This window comes from Dipodomys merriami, unplaced genomic scaffold, assembly GCF_024711535.1.
Source record: "Dipodomys merriami isolate MVZ:Mamm:240054 unplaced genomic scaffold, mDipMer1.0.p SCAF_336, whole genome shotgun sequence".
NCBI lineage: Eukaryota > Metazoa > Chordata > Mammalia > Rodentia > Heteromyidae > Dipodomys > Dipodomys merriami.
The window spans coordinates 91,770-106,059 of NW_027204893.1; the positions used below are offsets into that span (position 1 = coordinate 91,770).

General features: G+C 37.7%; 1 protein-coding gene across 7 annotated transcripts in view; it reads right to left on the reverse strand.

The window, feature by feature from the left end:
- Nucleotides 1-14,290, reverse strand: part of LOC138803168 (ribosome-recycling factor, mitochondrial) — a 60,326-nt gene extending 46,036 nt beyond the window's left edge. Inside the window, exons 1-3 of one of the 7 annotated variants that reach the window (XR_011364886.1) lie at nucleotides 13,907-13,982; nucleotides 9,522-9,733; nucleotides 3,301-3,456 (exon numbers count right to left, since the gene is read on the reverse strand). Coding sequence is in view for 5 of the 7 variants with exons in the window: in XM_069986992.1 (XP_069843093.1) it covers nucleotides 3,301-3,456; nucleotides 9,522-9,705 (340 nt within the window). In the remaining 2 variants the exon portion in view is untranslated. Of the gene's footprint in view, nucleotides 1-3,300; nucleotides 3,457-9,521; nucleotides 9,734-13,906; nucleotides 13,984-14,200 lie in introns of those variants that run through there. The other 6 variants (XR_011364887.1, XM_069986992.1, XM_069986993.1 and 3 more) reach the window with 6 other exon arrangements.

Consider the following 14,290-nt stretch of genomic DNA (forward strand, 5'->3'; position numbering starts at 1 on the left):
AGACACAATGGTATACGCCTACAATCGCAGCCCTGGAGAGACTAAGGCAGGAGAACCAAGAGTTGGAGGCCAGCCTGGACAGCCAGACCCTGTCTAAAACAAAACACCTATTAATGCGTTGCTGTTATCCCGGATCTGACCTTTTTCCACATCCTAATTCTGGAAAACCTTAGGCAAAACTTTCAGAAACTGAAGAAGGTAATCACTAAAGCTACAGCTACAGAAGGTACATTATTTAGACTCCCTGATTTCCTATGCAACTGAAACTAGCAGAAAAGCCTTACCATCCATAGTAGGAACCACTCACGATGGCTCATTCAGACAAAGAGAAGGGGCCTGTGGAATCTCTTATACAAACTGGAGTTATCCTATAGTATTAGAATAATGCTGCACCACACTATGATCCAAAGATCTGATTTGAAGTACTCAACCAGATTCAATGTCATCGCAAGATATAAGGTTATTGACATTACTAGAAAAGTCTAACTGTGAAAGTCCAGGAGGTGTAATGATAAAAGTCCCTATAATTCTAAAGAACAAAAACCTGAGTTCAAATACCTATTCTGTTACTTCTAGATTGTGAGACCTGGGTGGATCCCTCCAACCTCACGGGCCTTGGTTTCCTCATCTCTAAAATGAACATAAAAATTGTATTAAAGAGTTCTTAAGAGGATTAAATCAAAGAGTATTCAAAAAAACATACATAATTGTGTCCCAATAGTATTTACTGTTATTACTTCTTGACATTTTTCTACTTTTTAATCAAACTAATGTAGTTGTAATTTCTCTAACACAGTGTCCTCTCTTGCCTCAGGATAATTATCTGCTCAGATAATTCTCAATTTTTTAAATACTCAGCTATTAGTAGCATCTAATCTCATAAATACATTTGACTTTCTCAGACCCCTAATGTGAGTCCCCATTCTACAAATAATGATGATACCTAAATTTACTGAACACTTCCTATGGGCAACATATCATGCTGAAGACTTTCTACAATATATTTGCTCTTATTATCAAAAATGATAATGATGGTTATTACTTCCACCACTTTATACATGAGTAAGTTGCCCAAGATCACAACAGCTCTTTAATAATAGAGCCTGAATTCAAATCTAGATCTTACTATCTCCAAGCCATGGTCTTCACCATTCTGCTTTGTAGGTGGTATAAACATGATGGTTTACTTCTCTGCCCCTTTATATATGGTTCTAGGCTCTTAGAAGTGGAAACAATGTTTTCTCTCTGTAGCTACAGCACATATTAAAGTAACTACTACAGATTAAGTGCTCAATATTGCACTAGTGACTAAATGAAAGGAATGGATAGATGAAAGGAAATGAGAACAGAAAAAGATAACAGAAATCTGTAACTTAGACAACTGTTAAAACCTGTCAACTATCTTGGAGATAGAAATTTAGACACATAGAAGTGTAAGAGGAAAAGTGCCTGCTGGTTCAGATAGTAATGAAATACGATATGAAAGAATCTCGCTGAGGTTAGTCTGTTTCACCCAGTTTCTTCATGGTCCCAAGTTCTACACAGAACATTACATAAACATAACCCAAAGAAAAAGAAGCAAAGAGGAAATACCAAGGGTAGGCCTTTTGAAAATGGATCTTAATTTAGCCTTCCTGATTTGCCATAAGATCCCTTGCCACAGAAGTTCCAACAAAGGCAATTCAGTATGCAATTGTGGTGGTTGGTTCCCATTCCTTAAATCCATATCGACATAATGCATCAAATCCTTTTCCCTCAATCTGTCCCCAGCGAGAATCTCCCTCAGCCCCATTCCTGCCCCTCATTTTCTCAGAGGTTAACATTTAACAAATTACACTCCCAACCTCTTTCCAGGCCCATCATCTTTTTAAGTTCAACAAGAGTGGAGTTTGCTGGCTAATTTTAAGTATCACATTTCTCCCCAAGCTCCTCTCAAACTGCTCTCTGGTTTCGGCTGCAGAATGTTAACAGGCCAGAAAGCACAGGGGAGACAGAGCACTTTATCAGTTTCATACCTAAAATAATAAGCAAGTTTAAAGTAAACAGCTGAGAGAGATTGAATGGCACACTCTACTGTCAGCAAAAGCAGAAATGCCCCAGTCTAAAGGTTGACAAATGCTGGGAATGGTTTCCTAGTTTCACACTGAATCTCATCTCTGAACTCACAATGTTTCTGATAGTGTTTAGAATGAAGTTCTGTATTTTTTACTTGGCTCTCTTAAGAATGAGTTCATTAAGTATTTTCTATTTCATGAAGTATTTTATATTTCCCTTACAAAGTTCCCCAATCAAGACTTGAGTGGGAGCAGCCAAAGCTCCCACAGATAACTTCAGAGGGGGTCCCAGGCTTAACTATAGGATGATGACAATTTGCAAAAGGCCAATTTAACAGCAATTGGATTTTTCCTGCCTGCCTGCACCATTAGCTGACAACTCACTTCTCCATCACATCTGCAAACAGTTCTTCTGGACTGTTCTGACATTTCCCACTTAGAAAAGCTGCTTTCAGGAAGCTATTAACCCAGAAGAAATCTTCCTGGTCAAGCTCAGGGGTACAGAAAGGCCTCAGGTGGACAGCTCTATAGCCATTTAGTTCTCTGTAAGGGATAACAACTGCCAAATAAGACAAATTGGAAAAGGCAGACCAAGGTATCAGACCCGTGAACCTAAATAGATGTGTTTACAGTAGTAATAAAATTCCTTTATTTCCTTTTTCCCCCCCTTGGTGGAACTGATGGCAACATGCTTGCTAGGCAAGTTCTCTACTCCTTGAGCCAGGCTCCCAGCCCGTTTTGATTTGGTGGTTTTTGAAATAGGGCCAACCTGGACAGTGATCTTCCTACTTATACTTCCCTGCATAGTTGGGATAACAGACATATACCACCACATCCAGTTTTATTGCTTGAGATGGATGGAGTCTCATGATACTTTTGTCTAGACTAGCCCCACGACTCAATCCTCTCCATCTCTGCCTGTCAAGTAACTGCTAATTTTTGAGAACAATGACCACCATTATTGTTTTTTATTGTTCCTAGTTCCTAGTTTCACCTTAGGCTTGCTTACTGCTAAGTAGTGTTAACTATGTGCCAGATATTGTGCTGTTGCACTAAACCTCCATTATTTTAACACTTATTCCCAAACTGTAAGGTAAGAATCAGACAAGAAAATAAAGACCTGAAAAGTAACTACCCTGGGTCACCAGAAAGTCAGTCAGTCAGTGCCAAAGCTAGAACTAAGACTCAACCAAAGCCATGTTCTTTCCACTACAGCCCTCCCCAAAACACTGATTTGGTCACTAACCTGGTGAGGTCCTTATGTTGAGGGTCTTATTGAAGTTGTCCTTGAGTGCTTCCGTCACAGACTTCATTTCTTCATCTACCTCTTCCAAGTTAATTATATCCTCCACCAAGGCTATGTTAATGTTTACTCTGGTCTGGGATTGTCCTTTCCCTTTAGCTAGAAAGTCAGCATTCAGTAAATAAAAGAACAGTAGCATGAACAGGATCCATAAGCATTGGTGAAGGATAGCCTACACTGTGTAGGTGAAAATGCCTAGTGCTAGAAGACTAAATTATAAAACACTCTCTGTGACACACACACACACACACACACACACACACACACACACACACACACACACACACACACACACACACACACACACACACACACACACACACACACACACACACACACACACACACACACACACACACACACACACACACACACACACACACACACACACCTGTATTTCCTTATTGCTAAGTAGGTGCCTATCATTGTGTTATACATTGCTCAGATATCAATGAAGGCACAGGCTTTGTAAGTAAACACTCCAGTTAAAATCCTGCAATATAACCTCAGGCAAGTTACTCTACCTTTCTGAGTATTACATTCCCTACCTGTAAAAGAGAAGTACTAAAATCTATATTGCTCTAAAAATATAAATTAAGTCATTCAAACACCTCAAGAGTCTTATATACATCACAGGGGATCCATAAAGAAACTAACACTTTATTTTTCAAAAAAAAATGAAATTGTAAGAAAGGTAAAGTGACTTGCCTAATGTCAAAGGAAATGATAAAGTCAGGATTTGGTCTAATTTTACACCCATGAATTCCCAATAGACCATCTCCATAAAATCTAATTGGAGACAGAGGAAACACATAAGTACATTTAAAAATGAATATTAAGACAAGGTTATATATAATAATGAATGGCTGATACATGCAAAAACAGCAATAGTTTAGAGACATTAGACACTATCAATAATAATAATAGCTTTTATTTTAGAAAGTCAGCATTGAAAATTGGATTTTATGTCTAAACCATCATACTGATTTTTCACATGTATGGAATACAAATTCTTTTACATTTCTTTATGGAGGTAGGGAAAGAAAAAAATTGAAATGAGGGCTGGAAAGGTGGCTCAGTGGTAGAGTGCTTGCCTTGCATGCATGAGGCCTTGGGTTTGATTCCTCAGTACCACATAAGCAGAAAAAGCTGAAAGTGGTGCTATGGCTCAAGTGGTACAGTGCCAGCCTTGAACTGAAGAGGTGAGGGACAGTGCTCAGGCCCAGAGTTCAGGCCCCATGACTGACAAAAAAAAAAAAATTGCAATGAATATCTTTATATAATATTACACTGTTCATGCAACAAAAACTAGACTCATGAAACAAATATCTATAGCAAGTACTATCCTGGGTTATCTATAAAGCATATTCTAATTTCCAATGCAATTTCAAGGACATACTTTTACTTCATATTCAAGATAGCTTTCTAAGGTAGGAAAATAGAGACTATTATTATACCCAGTATACAGATAAATCTGAAGTACATGTCATTTAAATGTCTTAACCAAAGTAAGTAACCAGTAAGCAGCAAAGTGATTTTTGTTGTTTTTTTTAAACACTGGCTCAAGCCTGTAATCCTAGCTACTCAGGAGGCTGACCTCTGAGGATTATGGTTCAAAGCCAGCCCATGAAGGAAAGTTTGTGTGATTCTTAGCTCTAATTAACCATCCTACAGCTAAAAATGTAGCTATGGCTTAAGTGGTAAAGTGCTATCCTTGAGTAAAAAAGTTCAGGGACATTGCACAGGCCCTAAATTCAAGAATCAGAAAAAGCAAACATCAAACAAACAAACAACAACAACAACACTGCTGTACCATCATGCTGGAACCCCTATTGCTCCTGAATTAACAAACTAATGAATTAGAATCTTTAGAAATAATTAAAAATACCAACTTGAGTTTCAGAAATACAAATCAGAAATGAGATAATAAAAGCAAATCCATAGCTAAGCTTCTTGCAAATAAAGAAAATCAGGGACATAAAAATCTTGAAAAAGCCCAGGAGAAAATGAACTCTTCAAAAGAATTGCTAGCTGTAGGCCTAACTGCCTATAATCTCAGGAGGCTAAGATCTGGGGATCACAATTTGGAGCCACCTGGAACAGAAAAGCCCCTGAGACTCTTATCTCCAATTTACCAGCAAAAAGCTGAAGGTAGAGTTGTGGCTCAAGTGGTATAGAGCCAGTCTTGAGCAAAACAAGCTAAGGAATGACATCCAGCTAAAGAAAAGAAAAGAAAAAGAAAAATTTAGAATGCTTTCTAAGTGCTATAAACAATGGAAATAATACCTTCAACTTTAGACTTTTTAAATCAAGCATGCATGTTAAAAATATAAGTAGGCATATTAAAGATATACTCATCAACATTAGACTGGATAATGATAAGTAAGAATAAAATACTATATTTTCCTGAGGAAGAATCATCTATAGCTACAGAGAATTTAAATCAATCTCACAAATATAATGCTGAGCAAAGAGGCCAGACACAAAAATACAACTGTATGGTAAAAATACATAGACAAGAACAGATGCTGAACAGTATAAAATAGACAAAAACTAATCCTTGCCACTAAAAGCTGAATAATAGTTACATGCAAAGAGAATATACTTATTGTGCTAGAATATTCTCTCGTTATTATCATTATCTGCAGTACATTTGACCATATCTATGACCTCATATGACAGGCAAACACTCTACCACTGAGATACATTCCTAGTTACTACTTAATTTCTTTCTTTTTTATTTATTTATTTTTTTTAGACCAATCTCACTATGTGGCTCAGGATGGCCTTGAACTAGGTAGTCCAGGTAGCCTTAAACTCAGGATCCTCCTACCTCCTATCCTTAAGGTGGTACAGATGTATACCACTGATTTGGATATTGGTTACACAAAGTGATTTCAGTTTGTGCAAGTCATATGATAGCTGTACTTTCCTAAAATGCTTTTTTTTATTTCTATAAAAAGGTAAAAGGAAATTAATTAAGGGCAACTATCAAACTTAAAAGAGAATACATGTCTTCTAACTCAACAGAGATACAAAAGAAACAAAGAAATAATTAGCAAAGATACTAGATTATTAATGGAAAGAAATAAAAAGATAATCGCAGACATAGAGAAAATTCAAAATTATTAGGATAAAAATGTAAACACTCAACAAACACAATACATGTAAATCCTAAATACAGGCTCAATAAATGTTGCAAGATAGATACAGATTATGTACTAAGCAATGTATATTCAAACTATATATCAATAGCAAGCAGGCCTCATACCAAAATTCCAAAAATGGTTTTGAGTTACCATATTAATAGAAGATGGGCTAGGGATGTTACTGAGTGATAGATCACTTGCCTAGCATGAGCAAGGTCATGAGTTCAATCCCCAGCATTGCAGAAAAAGTCAGGGAGGGGAGGAGGGGAGATAAGAGGTGCAGGGAGGAGATAATCTCAATAAATGTGGTAACATTTGACTTAAACTAATTTAAAATTAAAAAGGGTTTTGTTGTATGTTTGTTTTGCTAAAAACAATCTTTTTTTCCCCTTTTGTCAATACAAGCTTTTTCACTCATAGCTAGCACTCTACCACTTGAGCCACACACCCAAGTCTAACCTTTTCTACTGGTTAATTGGAGATGCAGTCTTATGAATTTTTCTGTTGGGGATGGCTTCGAACTGTGATCCTCAGATCTCAACCTCCTGAGTAGCTACGATTACAAGCATGAGCCACCAGCACCTGATTGCTAAATATCTTTTAGCAAATAAGGATAGAAGATATTTGCTTATGCCACATGCCTGTGATCCCAACTACATAGAAGGCATAGTGTAGCTAATTTGCTATATTAGGCCATCCCCAAGCAAAATATGCAAGATGCTATGTGAAAAATAACTAAAGCACATATAGCTCAAGTGGTAGAGCACCTAACTAGCAAGTGGAAAGCCCTAAACTTAAACAATACCATCAAAAAGAAAAAGAAAAAAGAAAAAAAATTACTGAGCCATACACTTGAAATTTAGATATCTACTAAATTCTACTATATATATATATATATATAGTACACACATACAAGTATATATGCTGTAGCTCACAATAATTTTTAAATATATCAAATACAAAGGTAACAAAAATGTTACGATACCCCATAAATATATTTGACTAAAAGATTGTGCAAATTCTTCTGGAAAAAGTTGACAGTATGATTATAAATTTCATAAGGAAGATTAAAAGGCTGAAAAGAAAATGAAAAAATATATAATGAGGAGAAAGATTTGACTCAATAAATTCAAGATTTTGTGATAGTGATTCAAGCAGTCAGGAAATTAAATGCAGAGAGAAAAAGTAGTTCAACAAACACAAAAGCTCAGGAACAATACCATACATATAAAGAAAAGAGGAGTCATTGTAAACCTGGATGAGCTACATATGGTGTAAAACAACTTATGACTGATAATAATAGAAAAGAAACTTAAAACTAGTGTTTTAATTCACACCATATTCAGATATAAACTCTGTCAGGACAGGAAATATTAATTGAAAAAGACTTATAAAAAGCCACTGACCAAGATATATTTATAAACTACTTTGTTGAATGGCAACTCCTTTGTACAACTACTTAAGTATAATAATAAAAAGAAAAAAGGTACAGTTGTAAAAAAAACAGTGAGCTGCACTCTAAATTATAGAAATGTGAACTGTATCTCAATAAAACTGTTTTTTAAAACAAAAAAAGAAAAAAGGCATAAAAAGCATAAATGACAAAGGAAAAAACTGAAAAACATAACGACATGAAAACTTATATCCAGCAAAAACACCATAAACACAGTAAAAAAAAAAAAGAAAAAGAAAACGATAACTTATAACACAATCAACAAAAGATTAGTATCCCTAATGTAAAAAGACTGATAAATCTAAAAGAAAAAGAAAAGCAACTTTTTAAGGAAACTTAAAAAAAAAAAAAACCTGAACAGCCCACTGAATATGAAAAGAAGTTGGTTAGAGGCCGCAGTTCAAGTCGGGTGTCTAGGAAACTGAAATGCTGCTGCAACAAGAGGCTCAGATTTCCATCTCTTCCACTAACTAGACATGACCACGGGCAAATTTTTTACAAAGGTACTGGACTTTTCTCATTTGCAAAATGGTCAGATCTGGATTAACTAGGTAATTATTAAAAACCCCTTCAAGGAATAAATGATAAAGACTAATCCAGTAAATATAAGAGAACTTAAAAAATAAATATAATAAAACATATATATCAAATGTTATTATTGAATCACTCTTAACAGAATGTAAAGTCTTCTGACCATTCATCATCTTTCAGTAATTAACTGCATGAAACCAGAAAAGGACAGTGAGTAGGAAAATATTAGTGTCATATCTGTAACACCACCCTTGAGCATGGACTACCTGACCCACTACTACAAATTCTTACTCATTCATCCAATGAAAGTATGGAATATATACCATGAGTCAGGCCCTGGTGGTGGGTGCTAAGTAACAACAACAACAAAAAAAAAAGACTACCTTTGTTGGGTTCAACATGGAAGACCATAAGAAACAATAATTTCACAAGTAACTAATTAATTAATTAATTACTGCTGTTCTAAGTGCATCAAAGGTAAAATAACAGTGTGCATGAGTGCAGGTAACTCGGGACCTGACCTACTCTAAGAGGTCAGGGAAGGCTTCCCTAAAGGAAGTGCTATTTTAGCCGAGACCTGTGGTACATCAAAATCTCATTCTTAGATGACAAAAGCCATTAAGATCATCCATCTACATCCACAGTTCTAATACTCCTTTCACCCAAAAACCTCCTGTTTTTAATTATGCTTCCACCATGTATCTTCCTTCTAGGAGAGAAGATGATGATGCCTGTCACAAGCATTCTTGTTTGGTTGATACTTAAACCTCTAATTCCAAACCTGAAAGAATAAGTTAGGTATGTTCTGAGCCACCAAGAAATAAATGAGGCAGCATAGTAAAAGAAAAAAGGATCTGGGTTCACACACAGTCTCTTGTTATTGAGACCTTTCAAGCAATTCAACTGAACTGTCCAAGACATAATTTCTTTGTGTGGACAGGAAAGAAATTCAGTGTATCTTTGAGATCACAGACAGTTTATAATTCCTGGGTCAAACATAAGAAAGAGGAGGGGAGGTCATATGTCTATACCTTTGGCTTTCTTAGTGGCAAAATGTCGAACTGGTACAACTGTACAGGCCATGTACTGCCTATGGTCAGGTTGTCTGCCACTCATTGTCTTCACTGTGATTTCTGAAATAGGTCTGGTCAAAGTTGTAAGGTAACTGCAAAATGCAGGATGGATCAAGCGGAAACACTTTAATCCCAAGGCCATGACAGAAGACAATCCTTGTGAATATCCACTAGAAAGAAGACAAAAAAAGGAGATCTAAGTAAAAGAAACCATACTTTAGAAAATTCTTACCAATTATCAACAAGTGGGACCAGACAATGTAGATCTATTATTTCTAATATTCCAATAACTGTAACAAAGAAGACTTGCTTCTTATGGGGCTGGGAAGGTGGTTCAGTGGTAGAGTGCTTGCCTTGCATGCTCGAGGCCCTGGGCTCGATTCCTCAGCACCACATAAGAAAAAAGAAAAAAGCCGGAAGTGGCGCTGTGGCTCAATTGGTAGAGCGCTAGCCTTGAGCTGAAGAGCTAAGGGACAGTGCCCAGGCCCAGAGTTCAGGCCCCACGACCGGACCCAAAAAAAAAAAAAAAAAAAAAAAAAGACTTGCTTCACTTTATAAAGATAAACAAATTGAGGCACACAGTGATTTAAGTAACTTTCCCACAGCCTACAGGACATAGAGCCCCAGTTCTTTCTACTGCACCAAAATGCCTATTAAGCAAATGTGCAGCAGCCTAAATCTTTAAGGACTGCTAATTAAATTTTAATATAAGAAAAAGCTCAAAATCTAGATGAAGTTTAAAAGGAAGAGCAGAACACTGGATGAGGACTTTTAAATAAGAAAACCATTTCAATAGGCATAAAATGACTGGAAAATTTACACGACAGCATTTAATTAAAATTTTCTTTGGTTCCTTATGCACTGATTACCAATTAGAACACAGTTTAATGTGAGTCTGAAGCATAATTGAGGCCTGAGGTCTTCTATGGTATAAAAGCACTGGAAAATACCACCCTCCACTAGGTTAATGTAAGTTATATATTATAATTCTGAGGTCTGAAAGATGCTGCCCCTGAGATGGAACACAGTCCTAGCCAACAAACAGTACTATAGCATCTGCCCAGAATCTGGCTATTATTAAACTAAAAATTGGTGGCAAGTATTCAGAAGCTGTTCTTTGAAAATCAGTCCCACATCTCATTTAAAAATTTAAAACATCTTCCTAAAAATTCTAATGCAGTTTAACAGACTGACCAAAGATAAGGACTTTGAAGCCTGGAAAAACAGGGATCCAGTCCCAGCTCCACACTAAATAAATGTTTTACATTTCTCAGCATCTTAATTTCCCTACTGTAAAAAAGACATATTAGTTGTTTCTTAAGAATTCAGAACAAGGTTAGATAGCACAATGACTAATACGTATCTATTAACAGTTTCATCTTTTTCTTATGTGTCAGACACAAAGAAATTCTATATGTATATCATTAATGCTGATGTTTAAGGTGGCTTGGAGTCAGTCAGACATGTATGCAAATTTCTACTTTGGATAATTTATTCTACCTTTCTGGGCATCACTTTCTTTACCAATGAGAAAAGGAACCTGCTCTTCAAATAAAATGAAATCATGAATGTATATAAATATGTAGCCAATTGTCTGGAATATGGTAGCTATTAATGAACATAGCTACTACCATTATTATCATTACTTCTTTTCTAAAGAGAAACAAATGAGTAGTACAAAAGTAACTACTTTCTCCTGATGGAATTTTCAATAACAAGTGTGCTGGCAGCAGTGATTAGTGTATTAAGTCTTTATAACAGACCTGAATGGAAAGTAAAGAAATACTTTTCCCTCCTTTTTAATTATCAATAGTTAATATCCATTGAGGTCAGGTCTTATCTTCTTGTTTTATTCTTTTGTGGGTATGTGTGGTCCTTGAGCTTGAACTCAGAGCACTGTCCTTGGGCTTTTTTGCTCCAGGTTAGTTTCTACTACTTGAACTATAGCTCCACATGAGCTTTTTGGTGGTTAACTGGAGACAAGAGTCTCATGGACATTCCTGTCCAGGCAGGCTTTGAATGAAAATCCTTAGATCTCAGTCTCCTGAGCTAGAATTACAGACATGAGCTGCCAGAACCAGCTCTAGATTAATACATCTAGTTGATAATTCAACAAAGTATAAAGAGTTTGAAACTGAGGCTCTCAGGGATTAAGTCACTGTCCAAGAACATGCAGCTAATAGCCCAGTTCTCCTTAAGAGCTATTCACGAAAGTTTGGCTTAGATCCCAGGATGATCTCTTTTCTTTACCTTTCTTTCCTGCTTTCTTTTTGTGTTGTATTGGAGTTTGAAGTCAGGGCCTTATGCTCTCATTTGGCTTTTTCTGCTCAAGGATGGTGCTCTACCATTGGTGCCACACCTAACTTCTCTTTTTTTGTGTGTGGGTTAATTGGAGATAAGCATCTCACAGACTTTCTTGTGTAGGCTGGCTTCAAATGACAATCCTCAGATCACAGCCTCCTGAGAGGCTAGGGTTACAGAGGCATGAGCCACTGTTACCTAGGTCCTAGTGAAACTTCTAAAACTACATTTTTGCCTAATATAGCCAGGACCTAACTCACTAACATCCAAATATGGCTACATAATATTTAATATAGAGATGCCCAATCTGGCAACCCCCTGTATGACAGGTTTCCTGATGTTCCTATTACAGGTCAGAGTACCAATCCACAAAGCAACAGGAAGTCAAAATGGGTTAGAAATAAACAACCTTTGACAGAAAATGCAACACCCAAAAGCCGACCCGGTAGACATGAACCGGAAGACAATTCTATAAATAGACCATATTGCTGAAATGCTTTGAGGCATAGATTTTAATTACATAGAAGTCAGGAAATAACAAAGTCAAAGCTGAATAAAGGCTGTCGCTTGAATCTTTACCATAAGGACAAACACATAAACATTCAATTCAGCATAGATAAAGAATTAATGTTAAAGAAACATCATGAGAGTTGTAGTACTATCAAACAAAATTAACCCATACACAGAAGCAATGTGGCTACAGTGTAGGGCTTTGGGCATAGTGTGGAACTGGAATCTTAGTTCCCCCACTAAATAGATAATATGACCTTGAGTAGGTCATATAGCCTTTTTGAGCAACAATTTCTACCTCACTGCAGTGATATTAATGAGCTTTTAAGAAGATACCAACGGTTGGGGAAATGGCTCAAGTGATAGGCCATCTATTTGTGCAAGCAAGCCCAGGTCCTGAGTTTAGACCCTAGTATTGCCCCCCTATAAAAAGGTTATTATATAATAAATTATTATAATTCTATTTTGGGGTTTATAGTATTATAGCACTAGTAATGATGATAGCTAATATTTTAGTGATAATTATGTTACATACCATACTCTAAGTACTTCATACAACACATTAACTTATCTGGGCCTCAAGATAACCCTGTAAGTATTAAAACTGTCTCCACTTTACACATGAGGAAACAAAAGCACAAGTGAATTGCCTAAGATTAAACTAACACAACTTAGCTCCAAAGTCTGCACTCTTAACTATTATACGACACTGTGTACATAAAACAGTAGGCCAAGACACTGGTGGCTCACACCTGCAATTCTAGTGACTCAAGAGGCAGAGATCATGGGCTGGGAAGGTGGCTCAGTGGTAGAGTGCTTGCCTAGCATGCATCGAACCCTGGGTTCGATTCCTCAGCACCACATAAACAGAAAAGCCGGAAGTGGTGCTGTGGCTCAAGTGGTAGAGCGCTGGCCCTTAGCTGAAGAGCTGAGACAGTGCCCAGGCCGAGAGTTCAAGACCCACGAACGACAAAAAAAAAAAAAAAAAAAAAGCAAAAAGCATCTGGTGTACTTCTATCACTTGTAAATGTATTAAATCATTTCTCCTATCTAGGTTTTGTTTTCTTTACTATAAAATTATCAGCTTGGGAGAAGGCAGGAGAACCATAAGTTCCTCCTGCAATCCAGGCAGCGAGAGCCCTTAATCGGGGCAAGTTTTCATCCCATAAGCACGCCAAGATTCTCGGAAATGAAGAGTATGATAAAGTGAGGGGGGGGGGGGAGCAAAAAACAGAAAAACTTCAGAGAAGACCTGAGAAAGAGACGGGCTTCTCCTGTATTTCCTTATGTATGTGACCTCAGCTTGGTCAAACGCTCTGGACTGGACCTCGATTACTTGTGTAAAAGCAGTCAGGACTGTGTAAATGGAGAAGGGTTATTGAAACGACAACTGTTTTCCACCGGACAGCACTTAGTAGCGATTCAAAAGTACAGGCTTTGGACAAGCCTAGTAAGATTGAATTTACGCTCCATCAATTCGTGAGCCAATGGCCCGTGGTAAAGCTATCTTTCAGCTTCTGTTTCTTCCTCACCTACGGCCGAAGGCCTGTTCTGAAAGATGAAATGTCCCCGTCAGGTGACAGGCTACAGCACAGCGCCTACGATTTAACAAGCTCGGGGGCATCCGGGGAGCTGGACCGAGCCCCGCCCCCACCCCGCGAGGCGCGCTCCGAGCCGTCGGCCCCGCCCCAGGCCTAAGGTCAGGCCGGACTCCAATGGGTCAAGGGCGGTGATCCCGTCCCCCCGACGTCTCTCAGAGGTTTTTGAATAGAATCTCGGGTACCTAGAACCCCCAGCGCGCCTTGACACCCCTCGACGGCACTCACCAACTATCGCCTGGGTTACTACGGAAAGACTCGTGCGACGTCGGCAACGGCGGCGGCGCGGGCGTCGTGACGTCACGGGGCGGTGCGACG